This window comes from Photinus pyralis, unplaced genomic scaffold (assembly GCF_008802855.1).
Source record: "Photinus pyralis isolate 1611_PpyrPB1 unplaced genomic scaffold, Ppyr1.3 Ppyr1.4_LG9, whole genome shotgun sequence".
Lineage (NCBI taxonomy): Eukaryota > Metazoa > Arthropoda > Insecta > Coleoptera > Lampyridae > Photinus > Photinus pyralis.
In genome coordinates this window covers 14,744,843-14,760,300 of record NW_022170878.1, presented here as the reverse complement: position 1 = coordinate 14,760,300, position 15,458 = coordinate 14,744,843, and the positions used below count along the sequence as shown (strand labels likewise).

At 39.4% G+C, this 15,458-nt stretch overlaps 2 protein-coding genes across 2 annotated transcripts; one reads left to right on the top strand and one right to left on the bottom strand.

Moving 5' to 3' along the window:
- Positions 1-3,643: 3,643 nt before the first annotated feature.
- LOC116180005 (epidermal growth factor-like protein 8) lies at positions 3,644-12,527 on the top strand. Its single transcript, XM_031499826.1, has 7 exons — positions 3,644-3,693; positions 7,185-7,310; positions 7,358-7,476; positions 11,801-12,022; positions 12,067-12,143; positions 12,191-12,313; positions 12,369-12,527. Exons 1-7 carry the CDS (start codon positions 3,644-3,646, stop codon positions 12,471-12,473), a joined length of 822 nt encoding a protein of 273 aa, XP_031355686.1. The 3' UTR covers positions 12,474-12,527.
- A 1,852-nt stretch (positions 12,528-14,379) lies between these two features.
- LOC116180888 lies at positions 14,380-14,863 on the bottom strand. Its single transcript, XM_031501067.1, has one exon. The coding sequence runs from the start codon at positions 14,829-14,831 to the stop codon at positions 14,418-14,420; it is 414 nt and encodes a 137-aa protein (XP_031356927.1). The 5' UTR covers positions 14,832-14,863; the 3' UTR covers positions 14,380-14,417.
- Positions 14,864-15,458: the final 595 nt, after the last annotated feature.

Sequence of the window (15,458 nt, the reverse complement as noted above, 5' to 3'; positions counted from 1 at the left end):
GGGGGGGGCTTTAAGAAACCGAGCCGTCTAGTACACGTTGCAGAACATTCAAGGACTCTAGGACCATTCCCCTAGAAGTAGTTCGAAACGCTAGAAGTGGGTCCGGACGGACGGATAAAACGCAAACAATAGCACATTTTTTTTAATTCTTAAAAAGAATGCGCCAAAAATTATAAAATCTCTCCTACTGGAATTTGACATTCTCAGCAAAATGCTAGATTTTATCTACCCTCTGATCGTATAAGGATCAAAGAGTTTGCCTCATTTTTGTGTTTATTTAAACCTAATTTTTTGCATTATTTTCCCAAGGAAAAAAATGCGCAAGTGGAAAAACATCAAAAAGTGTTACTCTTGCGCAGTCGTGATTCAGCCCAAAAACTGTTCAGTTCTTCCACTTATGACTCGGATTGTGAATAGCAAATTTTGTTCCAATCGGTTCAGCTGTTTAAGGTACGCGGCATCAAACGGACGGTACGGTCGGTATTCTACGCATTATTTTTTAATAGGGTATCGAACATCAATTATCGGAATCGCCGGAAGAAATTCAGTTTGGTTTTAAATTGTCTTCGAGCGGCGAAGAGGTAACGTTTGATCTGGTTTCAAAAAGCAAGACTAAGCTGCAGGAAGAATAAACCACGGTGTCATTGGGATTTGACCTACTTTCAATAGGCTTGTTGCAGGTAAACTGGACAAAATTTGAACCGAATCGGCCCAATCGGACGGACGGACAGACAGACGTACACCATGCACTCCCCTATATAGCTTCCATCGCTTTGATGTGCCGCTTGATAAAGGCCGATGACGCCGGCGCAAGGCCCTACGTACTTCCCACATACGTGAATACGTCGGTATCGACACGCACGGATTTTAATTCTTGTTTCGCAATTCGATCCGTGCCGTCCGCTCGATGTGCACGTACCTTGAACCTGATATGAGATTACAGACAGACAGACCGACAGGAGAAAATGCGCAAGTAGTGTACTTCTTCGCGGAGAAATCCGTAAAGGGGAACGCTAAACGTTTTAAAAAAAGTCTGGGGAAAAGCACCAACTATTTTTGACCTTGCCTAGCCAAGATAAACAACTCGTACCTACGAAAGTACACGCATTGCAAGTGATCGTTTTTCAAAATTTACGTGTACCGTTGGGGCGAGGGCCTTGGAATTTTTGTGGTCCATTCTCACACGTGCACTTGGTACATGTTTTGTCGTAGACTGCCACAAAACTATCTTTACACACTAAATGCTTATGGGGGGTACTGTTCGAGATAAATATGAGAGCGTCGTACCTACGTACTTACTCCCGTTGTTTATGGGTGGACATCGAACACGAAAATTGCGATATTATGATGTTGTGAACTACATAAAATTGGCGTGTATTTGACTGTTGAAGTTCACAATGCGAGTATAACGCTATGATCGATGCTCCTAGCTCCTATTGTCGGGGGCCGTATTGGATTATCATCACAACGTTTTGTTGTAAAATTACATTTTCGGCACACACGGTTATAAAATAGCGACTTAATAAACATGCAAAAGTCGCAATCGGATTTGACTTACTTTTGAAGCTGCGTGGGAGGCTAAGGGGGCCCTTCAGAACGATCAGTTGGAACATTTCGGTTTGTTGACAAGCTTTACCGCTACGATGGTTGTAGAGGGCGATTTTCTGCTGCACACGAAGGTATTGCACTAGGGAACGCCGTGCTTGGCTCTTGAGATGGTAAATGGGAACCTCAGGCCCAAGCTCCAAATACGCAAAGGGCGATAGTGGCGACACCGCGCTACAACGGCGCGTCTTTCAAATTTCTGCAAAGAAGAACATGATTCAGCAATTTTTCTTTTTTGTTTTTAATTCTTACATATAACATACTATACGTTATGGAAAATTTACAATTGCATTACCTACACCTACCCACATCTTCACTTTTGCCGCCTCCTTGCAAGAGGCGGTTTGATAAAATGCGGTTAGGTGCATGCAGTATACAATCGGAATGGATTACCTCGAAGCCCTGCAGTTTACAATTAATCTGTATTTAGGTCCCACAATAAAAATACAAGAAAAAACAAGAAAAAAGCACGAAAATCACGAGCGGTTCTTTTGGGCCGTGGAAGCGTTGGTGTTAGTTTGTCGTGCTCCCGAGATGGCGCTATGCTCGCGTTCAAATGAGATACGAGGGCGCTTTCTGTATGTTTTTACCATATCACTTCAAAAACCCAATTATGCGTCTACGTAACTACCATCTACTAACAGGAATACGCCGTTTCACTCCACCAAAACAAAATGATCAATGCAAATTAACGTAAAAGAAACGCGAAAAATGCAGCACGATGTTATCGAGACCGGTGGCCATTTTGGTGTGTCGCCGGTATTTTGTTGTAAAATTACAAAATTTTCGACACAGACGGAAAATACCCACTTAATAAACATGCAAAAGTGCAATCGCCCTATATTTAAAGAAATCACTTACTTTTGAAGCTCCGTGGGCGGCTAGCAAGGTTGGTATATTACTAACCTTGGGCGGCTAGCACAAATGGCCCTTCAGAACGCGATCGCCGGAAAGTTTACACGTTTCGATTTATTGAAAAGCTTCACCGTTTCCGTTGTTCTAGAAGGCGATTTTCAGTTTTAGACGAAGGTCCAAAGGCATTTCACTTGTGAACGCTGTTCTTGTGATGGAACTGCATCACCGCCATGAAGAAACGGGCGATAGCGGCGACACCTCGCTCGCATGGCGCGGCTTTCAACTTTCTGCAAAGAAGAACATGATTCAGCAATTTTTTCTTTTTGTTTTTAATTCTTACATATAACATACTCCGCTATGGCAAATTATTACTTGCATTACACCTATCCGCACCGCCACTTTTGCCGCCTCTTGCAAGAGACTGTTTCGTAAATTGCGGTTAGGTGCATGCAGTATGCAATCGAAATGGACTTGCCTTGAAGCACTGCAGCCTACCCTAATCTTCCTTTAGGTCATCCCCATAAAAATACCATTAAAAACACAGTAAATATACCGAAATTCATGCGGGAATCTCTTGGATCGCGGCAGCGTTGGTGTTAGTTGTAGTTAGCCGTGTTCCCGCATGGAAACTGATAGATGGCGCGGTTTGTGAAAAGCGGCGTTAAAAAATTTGCACCGCTAAAATACGAGGGCTTTTTCTTTATTTTTGTTACGGTATCGTCACAAACGGTCGTAACGTAAGGTAAATCTGCGGCCCTTGAGGTGTCTTTCTAGCTGTTTTAGCAAATGGCGTATTGTGCTAAATCTGGGCTGTAGGGTGGATGCGGTAAATCTGCGGTTTGTGGGCGTTGTGTACCCATAGTTTTTGTCAATTTGCGTTACAGACTGTCCTATCTCACCATTAATGGTGGTCCAATTGATCTTAACAAATTTCTTTACACACAGCGGTTTCTGATTTGTCGTAAGCAGACATTTTTTTTGCCCAAATCTTCGTGCATTACATTTTTAGACACTCCGACTTCGTTTACAAGCAGTGGCGTATCAGACGCTAGAAGATCTACAACAAGTGCTATGGTTATTTGTTCTGTTCGTTCCTCAAGCGGTCTTTCTGATCTGAGGAGGACACGTTGGTGGAACTCGGACCTCTAAAATGTTTGAAAGGCTGTTCGCATGTTCTTTAAAAATGCGAACTGAACTGCCCACGAACTGGGAAGATCTAAACGAGAATCTGTGGTAACGTACAGGGTCTTTCGGAAGTCTTAAAAATTAACAATGTTCTACGATTAGGTTTCACTAAAACCGGGGGATCTGGGGGGTATAGAATACCCCTCAGCATTCACAACAGTTTCCGGGAAACACTCCCGATAATCCGCAGTACTTCCATTGTGCTTTTCTGGAAACAGAAATGAATCTGTGGTGTGTACCCCTGATACTACCTTCTGTGCACTAGTACAACAGGAGCTGAAACTTCGCCCACTTAAAAATAAAGGCTAAAACATAAAAAAATTAGATAAAGACCACAGTGCCTTATTTTTGAGGTTTATTAAGGACTCTTTGAAGTGATAGGAAAGCGAGAGATCGAAGAAGAACTAGGTCATTTAACGTGGTTCTGGAGCAAAACGCTGTAAAACCTCCAAGAGATCCAAGATAATACAAAAGAATGAGGAGATCTACAAGATCTAAAAGATGAAAGAGATCCAGAAGCTACATTTGTCTCGAGGGTTAGAACTCCCATAAACCCTATAGATCTCCAGAAGATCCAAGAGGTTAAGAATTCAAGATCAGGGTACCTGAAAGATCCAGTACAGCCAAAATGAGCCAGAAAATCAGGATACCCTACAGAATCAGAATCTGAAGAAGGTTCAGAATTTCTACAAAGCCAAGTAAGTTTAGAAGCTCCAGAGAGATACAAATTTCCAGAGGATTCGGAAAGGCGGAAGGTTCAAGGGGATGACAACACTCAGAGTACTGTTGATACGGGTTCAGAGGATTTCAAAGATTCAAATGATTCATAAAATTACAGGGATTCAAAGGATTCGACAGCCTTGAAGGGAAAGAATCAAGAAGATGGAAGGTTCTGGGAAGACTGGAACGATTTAGAGGGGTCTAATCATCTTAAACATTAAAAACACCTACAAAATTCAGAAATCCATATCCGGGTGGTCCATAATATCTAAATGCCCTACAAAATTCGGAACAGGCAAAGAACCAGACGAGCCTGCATGTCCAAGAGATTGAGGCCATTCAGAAGACGGATTCAGAAGATTTTCAAAATTTAAATTCTTCATAAAATCCCAGGGATTCAAAAGATTCAAGAGCATTAGAAGATTATGATTGGGAAAACTGGACGAGGGAATGAAGATCTGGGCTATCATTCAGATCGGGAAGATTGAGACGGTGGAGGGAGCTGGCTGGAAAGAATTGAACGATTTAGAGAGCTCAAACCATCTTGAACATAAAATCCCTAGAACATTCACAAATTCATGACAGAAATATCCAGAGTATTAAAATGCCCTAGAAGATTCAGAAACCGGCAACCGGAAGACACTGAAGACAGCAAAGAACTATTGAAATAGGAAATGTATAACACTTTGATGGCCTCTAACGGCAAAACAAAGAACTAGGTAATAAAATTCTACTACAAGAATAATTTACGTTTAAACTAGTGGATTACAAAGGAAATACCTAGATGCCGTAAGAATATAAACGAGAGCAAAAATCAAAAAGTTACTTAAATGGAATTTAAATCAGGAATATAAATTATTAGGTAAATAACGTTACAGTGTAAAGAATTTGAGAAACGTGATTAAACTTCTAAACGTTCTTTCGCAATCATCGGAAATTGTGGCCCGTTACTACGGCATATGTTTATCAAGAACACGTAGTTCGCGTACCTACCTCCTGCTGGTAGCGACCAGACGCGAAAGGAGGTTCACTAGAAATTTACGACAAATTGGGTTTTTCTTTTGAATTTTCATTATTTCAATATATACAGGGTGTTTCCTATGAGAGAGTTATTTTCTACACAATGTGTGTGGGTTCCAAAGTTTGCAAATGCATTTGGTAATCTGTAATTTTACGGGTCACTGCTTTTCGTGTACGCCGCGACCGTTTAATGGCTTGGGGGAGTTACTGGGGACAGTCTGTCGGACGATAATACTATCTTAATGGGCCAAAATAGTCAGAATCAATTCAGATTTATTCCAATAAATGCACCATCCGAAGCGGTATTTTTTTCTGTGGTAAGTGGAGAAACGATTCCTATAAAAATGCGCGTCTTAAGGAAACAGTTATCACTTTTTTACTTCATGATCGATGATAATGAAAATTTAGTCCAATATAAATCAACTTTAACTTAAGTGTAAGAAGGGACTAGTGTTTTTGAAAATATCCACAGACATCGGGAACTGGTTGGTGCGGCTAACTAAACTGAAATGTATCCAAATCTTTACCGGCGTGTGTCAGTTTAATATCGAATTGCTTCCAAAAGGCAAAACGGCGTTCCAAACATTCCTAGAATGCCGTTAAGTGCGCTCTTCAGACACTGCGAAAAACCGTTAGTGAATTGCGAGTTTGATGACAGAATTATTTGTCCCGAAATAACTTTTCGCTCGTGCAATAAAATGAATCACAGCGCTTGTGTTTAAAATCTTAAATCAATTAGACAATTGAACAAGGCGCGGCTCAACAAGTATAACTAGAGGTAATAAAAGTTTAAAAAAGGCTCCGATTTTTATGTCTAGATACAGCGGGAGAAAATTTACGATCGCATACTGGTACTGTAACAATTGGGAGCAATTCGCTCGCATTTTTACGATGGGCTCGTGTAACCCTTTGTTTGTCAACTACTGGTTTCTTTTTTATAACTTATTAGAAAGTCGATACAGTGCGACGCGGTCATTGCATTCGGAAAACGGGAGGGTTTCGAGTATTTGCTCAATTGCGTTGGTAAAGGGGCTACGTAATTTTCGACCGATTCAATTAATTATCGTTGCGAGTAATTTGCATAGCATTAAGCTGGAATGCATTAAAACATGCATATTTTAGTTTGGACGAGGGAGAATTTGCATCATGCATTCGAATTAACCTTTTAGCGTCGTCGGCATTCATTTTTTAACCACATAGAGCGCTTGGGCGGATTTTTTGTAACAAAATTCGTACCGTCCTATGATGAATTATTTAGTGCTTTTAATGGTTTAAATTAGTAATGGCTGAGATGTGCAATGTATCCGCAAATTACGAGCTCTCCTTTTTCAGTTCTATGCTTTTATGCATACATATACTAATTTGCGTTTTATAATTTTCATTTCCGTTTCGTTTCGGACAAAAGATCAATTTAATTGTTTTTTTATGGCACGTAAAAAAGTACACACTGTATTGAGTAGCATTTTTTATTACGCATACAACGATACACGACACACAAAGAAAAGTTTCAACAGGATGGTGCACCCACGCACAACTGATCCCCATTATAGACATCCTTATCTTGATACACCCCAAACCAATTTTTTATTTAAATTTTTATAAGACAAACTCGATAATAAATGAACGCTTGAGTTTGGCTGATTAAAATATTGAAGTTGTGGGATAAAAATTAAAATTCTGGTTACAGTTGTTACAGACGTTACAGATGTTACAGATGTTACAGATGTTGCATATGTTACAGATGTTTTTTAAATATAACTTCTGCACTGTCAATATTGAATATATTTTCTTGCTTTCAGGAGACACATCTGCACCACAGAGAAGAACGTTACGTTTCCAGTGAACGCAAAGCAATCGTACAGTAGGCCCGTTTACAAAAGGTACACGGAACGATGTAACGGCAACCAAATGTGCAATGGTGTTCGGTAAGTCTGGAATGAATTGGGTCGTGCACCACCACGTTTACTTTCAGGTTGGTATTTGAAACAACGTACAGGGATGTTGTTAATATGAAAACGAGAACTCAGGTGTTGTATACCTGTTGTCCGGGATGGTACCAAGTGACAAACCGGAGCCATGGGTGTAACAAACGTAAGTTGTCGGGAAATAAATTTAAAACGCTAACTTAGCTACGAAAGACATTCCATAACTTTATGACTATTCTTTAAGCAGTGGAAGCAGACACGGTTCATTGCTACCGTTGAATAGGCTGGCTTCAGTTGCTAGATATTCGACTTCACTTCTTGTGCTGATCCTTTCATGACCTTTTTGGATATGTGTCTTTCCTTTCTAGGTGTTCTCGTTATTGCTTCAGTGTCTAATAATTCCATAAGTTTCTCCAATTTGTCTGAAATTAATATTATTTCAACTTCGCTCCTTTTAACAAACCATGCATTTCATTTGACACTGAATAGAAATACGAGAAAGCTCGCTTCGTTTCCCTATGAAATGCTGGCACAGTGTACTAAGCCGTTCGATCGGAAAATCCAAGTGAATCATTTTCATACCCTCGATTTGATATCTCTTCTAAATGAAAATGCTTTCAGCGAATCCATTGTATAGTTTGAAATCTGCTTAAATTCTCTTTCAAATTTTAATGAATAAAATTTGCGGCATCGGTCGATAAAACATTTTCTTTGAAAGGATTTTGAGATGGGTTTCCGAACATAAATTAATGCAGAAATTTTCTTTACGTTTCTTTATGGTAGACTTTTCGTCGCCGCGAATCGTTATCGACTTCCCAATATCATTTTCCGTGCCTAAAATAACAACGTTTTCGTTTTGCGAATTGAATGGGATTTTCTTATTTAATTACAAGGCTCATTTTCTGTCTGTTTTGGAACGGGTGAAAGGGAAAGCCGATGGAAATACACCTTTCGCCATTTTATTGCGTTAGATTCGGTACTTCCGAGTCATTTATTTGGGCGAATGCCGTATTTGTTACATTCAGTCGATTTGCTAATACATGACTCAAGTGTAATGCGAACAAAGTAGGTAGATTTACTTTTTCAGGGAGACTGGTATTACGGTATTACCGCATAATTCAACGTGAATACCAAAACCTTTTCTAGCTAACTAAGGTAACGTGCTGGAGAAAAAGTGCCTCAAAAACGTAACTCGCGCCTTCTACCCCCCCCCTCCACAACCCTTACCCTTACAAAATCCTCCGGTACTACGTTCTCCCAAAACAAAGTTCTGCCTTGAAGACTCTCGTTTTCGTGAAAATACACTCTAGTCTTATTTTCCTGGAAAGTGTCCCATACTCTACCGGGTCGTCATCCTTTCTCTTAACATTTTTGGAGGAGAACTCAGCACAGGAGGTGTGGGGGTATGGAATACTCCCCACCAATACCCCCCCAGAAAAAAAGGAGGCCCTTCCATTACATCTATAATCCTTACGTTGGTTTTCGGGGAAAACTAATCGAATTTTTATCACAAAACCTGGAGGGTGTTCTTAAGTATTCCATACCCCATTCTTCATTGCGCTTTTATATTACCAGAGCTGGGCAGTATTCGATTTTGTAAATACTTTTTAGTATTCAAATCCTTTAAAGTATTCAAATACTTTGTAATTAAATACTTTTATGGAAGCAGTATTTGTATTTGTAACTCAAATACTTTCACAAATATTTAGTATTCGAATACTTCGCAAGGTATTTGAATACTTTGAGAAGTATTCGAATACTTCGCATAGTATTTGAATACTTAACCTTCCTTTTTTTTTACCAAAAATCGACTACTCCAAAATTTCTCGGGAAAACACTTTTTCGTATTAATTTTGGTGCGTAAAATCCAAATCAATTCGTACTTTTTCGATCAGACTTCTCAATCAAAAGTTATAGACTAGAAACCAATTTCGAAAGAAAATTCAAAAGGCTGTAACTTTTGAACCAGTAGCCCAATCTTGGAACTGTTTGAAATTATGGATTCTACAGGCCACATTCTATAAGAAAATTTTTTTTCCGGGTCGATCTGAGACAATTTTTTTTGAGGGCCTCAAAAAAAGGCAGTGTATAACCTTCCTTTTTTACCAAAAATCGACTACACCAAAATTTCTCGGGAAAACACTTTTTCTTATTAATTTGAGTGCGTAGAATCCAAATCAATTCGTACTTTTTCGATCAGACTTCTCAATCAAAAGTTATAGACTAGAAACCAATTTCGAAAGAAAATTCAAAGGCCTGTAACTTTTGAAATAGTAGCCCAATCTTGGAACTGTTTGAAATTATGGATTCTACAGGCCACATTCTATAAGAAAATTTTTTCCGGGTCGATCTGAGAAAATTTTTTTGCGGGGCTCAAAATTAGGCAGTGTACGAATACCTTTGATAGTATTAGAATACTTTGGAAAGTAGGTATTCGAATACCTTTGAAAGTATTCGAATACATTAAAGTATTTGAATACTTATTTTTTTAAGTATTTGAATACTTTTCAATGTATCTGTATCTAGTATTCGCTTGTGCTGGACGTAAAAGTATTTAGTAATCAATTTTTATTTGTGTAAAGTATTTACTATTTAGTATTCAAATACTTTTTGAAAGTATTCTGCCTAGCTCTATATATTACTGTATCATTCTCGTGGTATCTAGAAGACGTTTAAGGGGCCTTCCAGAGCTCTCTATTACGTTTCAGAACCTTTTTACTCAATTTCTACACCTTTTGCAGATCCGTTTCAACACCTTCGATAAAAAGAAGCATCTAGAAAGCATTGAAAGGGCTCATAATTTCAGAAATGACCCAAAACTCTTGTAATTTGTAAATTTGCATAGACACGTGTCAAAACTTTCGAAATAAAATTGACCAAACACATCGGAGGTGCTAATTTCCTGCAAGAATCAAACGTTTGAAGGTAACCCGTTGGAGGGAGGGCACCTTTCGGTAAAAATTCAAAACTTCCAACTACTTATCGACTGCACCAAAAAAAGATCGAGTGCTAACTACTTGTAATGCAACGCTGGGGGGCTGTACGAACTTTTTTTCATCGTAATATCCACGTAGTGGCTTGTTCTATTTAACGTCCTAAAATCTACGATCATTCACCTGTAGGTACCTTTGTAAAGTACCCACCTCACGAAAAAAGAGGCTGTCAAGAGACCAATCAAAATTCCGTTGAACCTGTGGTTAATTAATAACTTCAAACTGGACAGTGCAAGAGAAAGAAGTTAACATGCACTACCCAAAGCTTGCGTGTATCTTAATTGCTCTTAAAATGTAATTATGACACGTAAACAAAGGCAAGATATTTTTAACCCATGGGAAAGTGTTATTACACTTTGACATGTTTATTTCAATTCGATTGCAGATTTTTTTCTTCGAAATGTCATCAACGCGAAATTAACTGGAAATTCTATTTGAACTTATAGTCATAACAAAGTCAGGTCAAGACTCCTTATTTGCCATTTATAACATTTATTCAATGCTTATAATAAATATGCAGTAATGTTTCAGATTTCCAACAACTGAAAGGAATTTGCACTTACGTAGTTAGTTCAAAGAATTTTCGCCACAAATAGCTACTTGACCCCAAAAGCTTATGCTCCTGGGTCCAGTTATTGTTCCGTTATCAACTCATTGATTCTTCTCGGTTTTCTAATTCTGCATTATCCTTGATGATGACGTAATACAAGAAGACCTACCAAATCTATTATTATGTTTCACGAATTATGCAGTTACGAGGGTGAACGTAGCACCGGGGATCTGGGGGTATGGAATACCCCTCAGCGTCCAGATGACCTTGAGATAATATGTGTAAGATTTTCATTGTAAGTAAATGCAATTCCTGCCGAATGCCGTTGTATACAAAATGATATTTATGGCACAAGGCGCTACGCAAATATGTCACTCGAACTTAGACAAACTTGCTTTTAACCGGTTCCTTTGTTAGCAATGCGAAAAAATATTTTTCCTACTTATCACAATGAGTTCTTCAAATTCAGTTGTATTTAATCTCGTTTCTATTTGAAGAACGCATCTCCAATTAGAAAATGCTCCCTCGGGTAAATTTTATCATTCATAAATGAAACCCCCGCACGTACAGTCTGCACACCTCGTAATCGCTTTTTGTTTCCAGGCGTACTTCCGTTCATGTCTGCTATGAAGCGGTACATGCCTAAATTCCCTATATTTACCAAAATGCAAACTCAAAAAGGCAAATTTTGAAAACGGTTACACACTGCAAAAAACTCGATTGTATGACGTGTTCTCCCCTGTTTTGTAAAATGATCTTCCTCCATTTTTTTTAACCAATACCACAGTCTCTTATAGTCTAGGTCTAGGTGATTGTCGGATGGGTTGTGCATTCTCGGTGTTTGTTTTAGTTAGGTCTTCCATTCGATCTTTTCACCATCGGCCAGGACTTTATTAGAAAACGTCCACACTGCCAACTAACTTAATAATTACAATATTTCATTTTAGCGTCATGTGTATCAAAGTGCCAGAACGGTGGGACCTGCGTCAAACCGAACACCTGCAGCTGCCCCAGCGGCTTCAAAGGGCAATACTGCGAAGAGGACGTGGACGAGTGTGCAGACAATAAACCGTGCGACCAAATCTGCCACAACACCATGGGCGGTTTCAAGTGCGAGTGCCGAGAGAGCTTCATCCTTCTGGGTGATGGGCAATCGTGCCGTAAGGAAGGTAAGGACTCCTGTCGTAAATGAGTAACCGATAAATGCAATTAGATGGAGAAGAGCTCGCCTTGGAAGCCAAAGATTTACAGTACGAAATGCTCGACAAGCGATTGCACAAGCTTGAAAAGGTAATCTCTGTAGTGCCGTTGTGGCATTTTTCTCATTTCGTGAGTAGACTATTTTAGATAACTTGGCGACGATCTCGTCAACCCAAAACGTGGAGGTGAAAAAGATAACCGGTCACTTCCACAGCATTCTAGAGGACGTAAATGTGTTAAAGGTTCGGCTGAGGAAGCTCGTAAGTTTTGGATGTTAGTTTTCCTTATTTCCTACTAACAGACGGACCGTTACAGGAGGCATATAGTGATGATATTTCAATGTTGAAGAGTAAGCTGGGCAGACTGGAAAAGTTCATGGTTAAAATACAAGGCGCTAGTCCTAATAAAGTAGCTTTCTAGTCTAAATATCTTATTGTAATTTATAGTCTTGAATAAATTTTGTACTGTGTCTTACTCGTACGTTTGTATACGTTTTAGGGTCCATCGTAAACCTGATTCAAGAAAATTGTAAGCAATATGGTGCCTTTAAATGTCCTTAACCGAAAGTTCAAGTCTTTTAGCACCTGATGTACTCTACAGCATTATGATGAATACTTATAGCCCTATAGCTACCAAGGTCATTTAAATTGTTTCTGTCTCAAAGAGCCACTAAGAACCTCTAGAGCTGACATTAACCTTTACAAGTGTTCGAGGCTCCTCCAAGCAGAGCCGTCCTTAGCAAATGCGAGGTCTGGACCGAAATATTTTTGCGGTTCCTTTTTTAACAATGATTGCCGGGAAGGGGGGGGGGGTGCACAGAATGCCCCTTGAGGAGGAAAGAGGATGCAAGAATGACTCTCTCACCGGCCAGCGCGAAGCTCGGGGTCCGTCACTCCTCCACCTCTATCCAACGATGGTTTGCAAAAAAAAAAAAAAAAATCAAAAAGATGGTTTGCAATTGCATTCTTTTGTTCGCGACTAATGATTATCTCGTACGAATGAGATTCGTAGGTTTTTTAATTAATCAATAATTATCTTCGCTTTGTAGTTCAATGCTAAAGCATTAGGCTACAAAACCGGAGGTCGGGTGTTCGAACCTGGGCTGAGGTAAGAATTTTTCATCTTTGACAGAGATGGGAATTTCCTTAGATCAGTTTCGAGCATTCTGCCGGCTACTTCGAATTAGGTTTCCCTGCAGTTTCCTAATTCGTAAGGTAAATACCGGAGTAGTATAGAACAACTAAGACCTTCTGCAGGGGCACCTCTAAAAAGCATTATGCGGATCCGTGCGGATCACTCTGTAATTGGGCGTAAGCCTGTTGAGGGCCTAGAACAAGAAGGGCAATAAAAAAACATATTGCGCCGGTAATCAGACCGATATTTTATATTTATATATTAAAATATTAATGTATTACTTTCATTCAACCAAAACTTTTATTTATTTTTTGGCGAGAGTAAGCTGCGAGGCCTTTTTCAGCGCGAGGCCTGGAGCGACCGCTCCACTCTGAGGGCGGCTCTGCCTCCAAGGTTTTATAACATATTTTACCGTTTTCTTGAGCCTTACCCACATAGCACACAGGCGGACTATGGACATACCTACGTACATAACACCTACAGCATGGACATAAGCGAATAATGTAAGCTGTACATATCAAATTATTCCCAAGTGTAGGTAAGTGTTTTGGTAAGTTGTCCCCTGATCAGGTAACACCCTGAGAAAAAATCCAAAACCCAAGGGTTGACCAAAAACAATATTCAACTTTGATGGTTCTTAAGTTAAGGGTTTGCAAGTATCTACCTACATTTAATCATTTTTTAGAAAAGAACCGCCCTCTCTCTCCAACGCTTTCTAGACCATATTGCTTTTTTCAAAGCATTGGAAAGAGGATGGCGGTTAGGTTAAGAACCAGAGAGCTCCGAGAGGAAAGAAGTGCTCTGGAAAGCATTTTCCCAGAGCGTTGTAGGGCTTTCTGATCTTTAATAGATAGAGCATCGCCTTTGGTACACTTCTATGCCTTTCCAGAGCTGCAGGAGTCTGAAAAGCTTTGGAATGGCACAGAAAGCTCTGGTAGCAAACATAAAGTTCTGGAAAGCATGCAAGGGGAGAGAGGTCACTACAAACAGAAAGAGCCTGGAACTAAGATCTCTATTTTGGGGGACATCAAGTTTGTACGATTTATCTATGACTTCATCTGTTGGTGCACATTTCCAAAGTTTAAATGTGACCAGTGTACATTTTGCATGCATTTTAATTGCTATTTAAGACACATCACTTACAAGAAGTTAAATGTGACCAGCGAATTATGCAACAATCATAAGACATTAGTTTGTAAGAATTCAGATACAATTTATTAAAGTACAGGTTTACTCCTTCAATTCGTTCATCGCCAGCAATACTAGCTTAATATGGGCTTTGACGTGAACGGCCTGCTGTCGAAAGAACTCGATCTCCTTAGTTAAATACTTCATACGTATGTCAGCATACTTAATCGCCTCATCGTAATACATTTCCAGGTAACAATCGCATCCAATATTCACGATCACCTTTTCCCTCTCTTCCACTCTTGCACCAATGAATACTCCCAGTCCCATTTCGAAGGTAACGTTCAGTTCGTCATCTTTCGCCTCCTTTAAATGTACAAGGGAGTTCTTCAACTCTTGCCATAGTTTGAAATCGTCGCTCTTTTTCGTTAGCGCAGTTTCGAGTTCCTTTAAGTCGTTTTTGAGCTTTTCTTCGATAAAGTTTTCGTACGATTTCAGTTTTTCCGCCACGCTCATTTTGAATTACATTTTGGAAAAATTGAGGTTATGTAAACTGAACACTTCATTTTACTTGTTAATGCCATGCATCATATGAAGTCATTTTTCATACAAAGTGATTATTTTACAAGACTTTACAAATGTGCGGTTGCCACGTTTACGATATTGCCAACATAGACGAATTTACACACGGTAGAATGCCCACTTGCCCCAAGGTTAATAGAGAGAATAGGTTGCCTCATAACTTTAAGGAAACGCGTCATCGAGAATCCGGAAATCCCATTTGATTGGAGTTTTCGTTCACTTTGACAGTTATTTGAAATGTGTAAGTAATATTGTCAGATAGTGCTGAATTATACGTATAATGCGTATTATAATTCGATTGAATTACTGTTAGATACTTCAGTATTGATTAAAGTTATTTGATGCCGGGTGGAAATATTTGTAGCGTTGCTATATGCACAGCTCTAACAAATCAAAAGCAAATGGCTCAAAAATGCAGTTTTTCAAATTTGCAAAAGACTGCATTGCAAAAAGAATGGACTATAAAGTGCAATCGAAAGGGGAAACTGAACCCCTTATGCAATAGGGTATGCAGTCTGCATTTCCGGGCCGAAGATTATGCAGATGAAATGCAAGCTAGGC

Excerpts from the sequence above, each read along its gene's own strand:
- LOC116180005 (XM_031499826.1), top strand. The coding sequence starts at position 3,644 with ATGCGAACTGAACTGCCCACGAACTGGGAAGATCTAAACGAGAATCTG. Across the intron at positions 7,477-11,800 it reads GAGCCATGGGTGTAACAAAC|CGTCATGTGTATCAAAGTGC; the intron begins GTAAGTTGTCGG and ends ATTTCATTTTAG. Across the intron at positions 12,314-12,368 it reads AGGTTCGGCTGAGGAAGCTC|GAGGCATATAGTGATGATAT; the intron begins GTAAGTTTTGGA and ends GGACCGTTACAG.
- LOC116180888 (XM_031501067.1), bottom strand. The coding sequence starts at position 14,831 with ATGAGCGTGGCGGAAAAACTGAAATCGTACGAAAACTTTATCGAAGAA.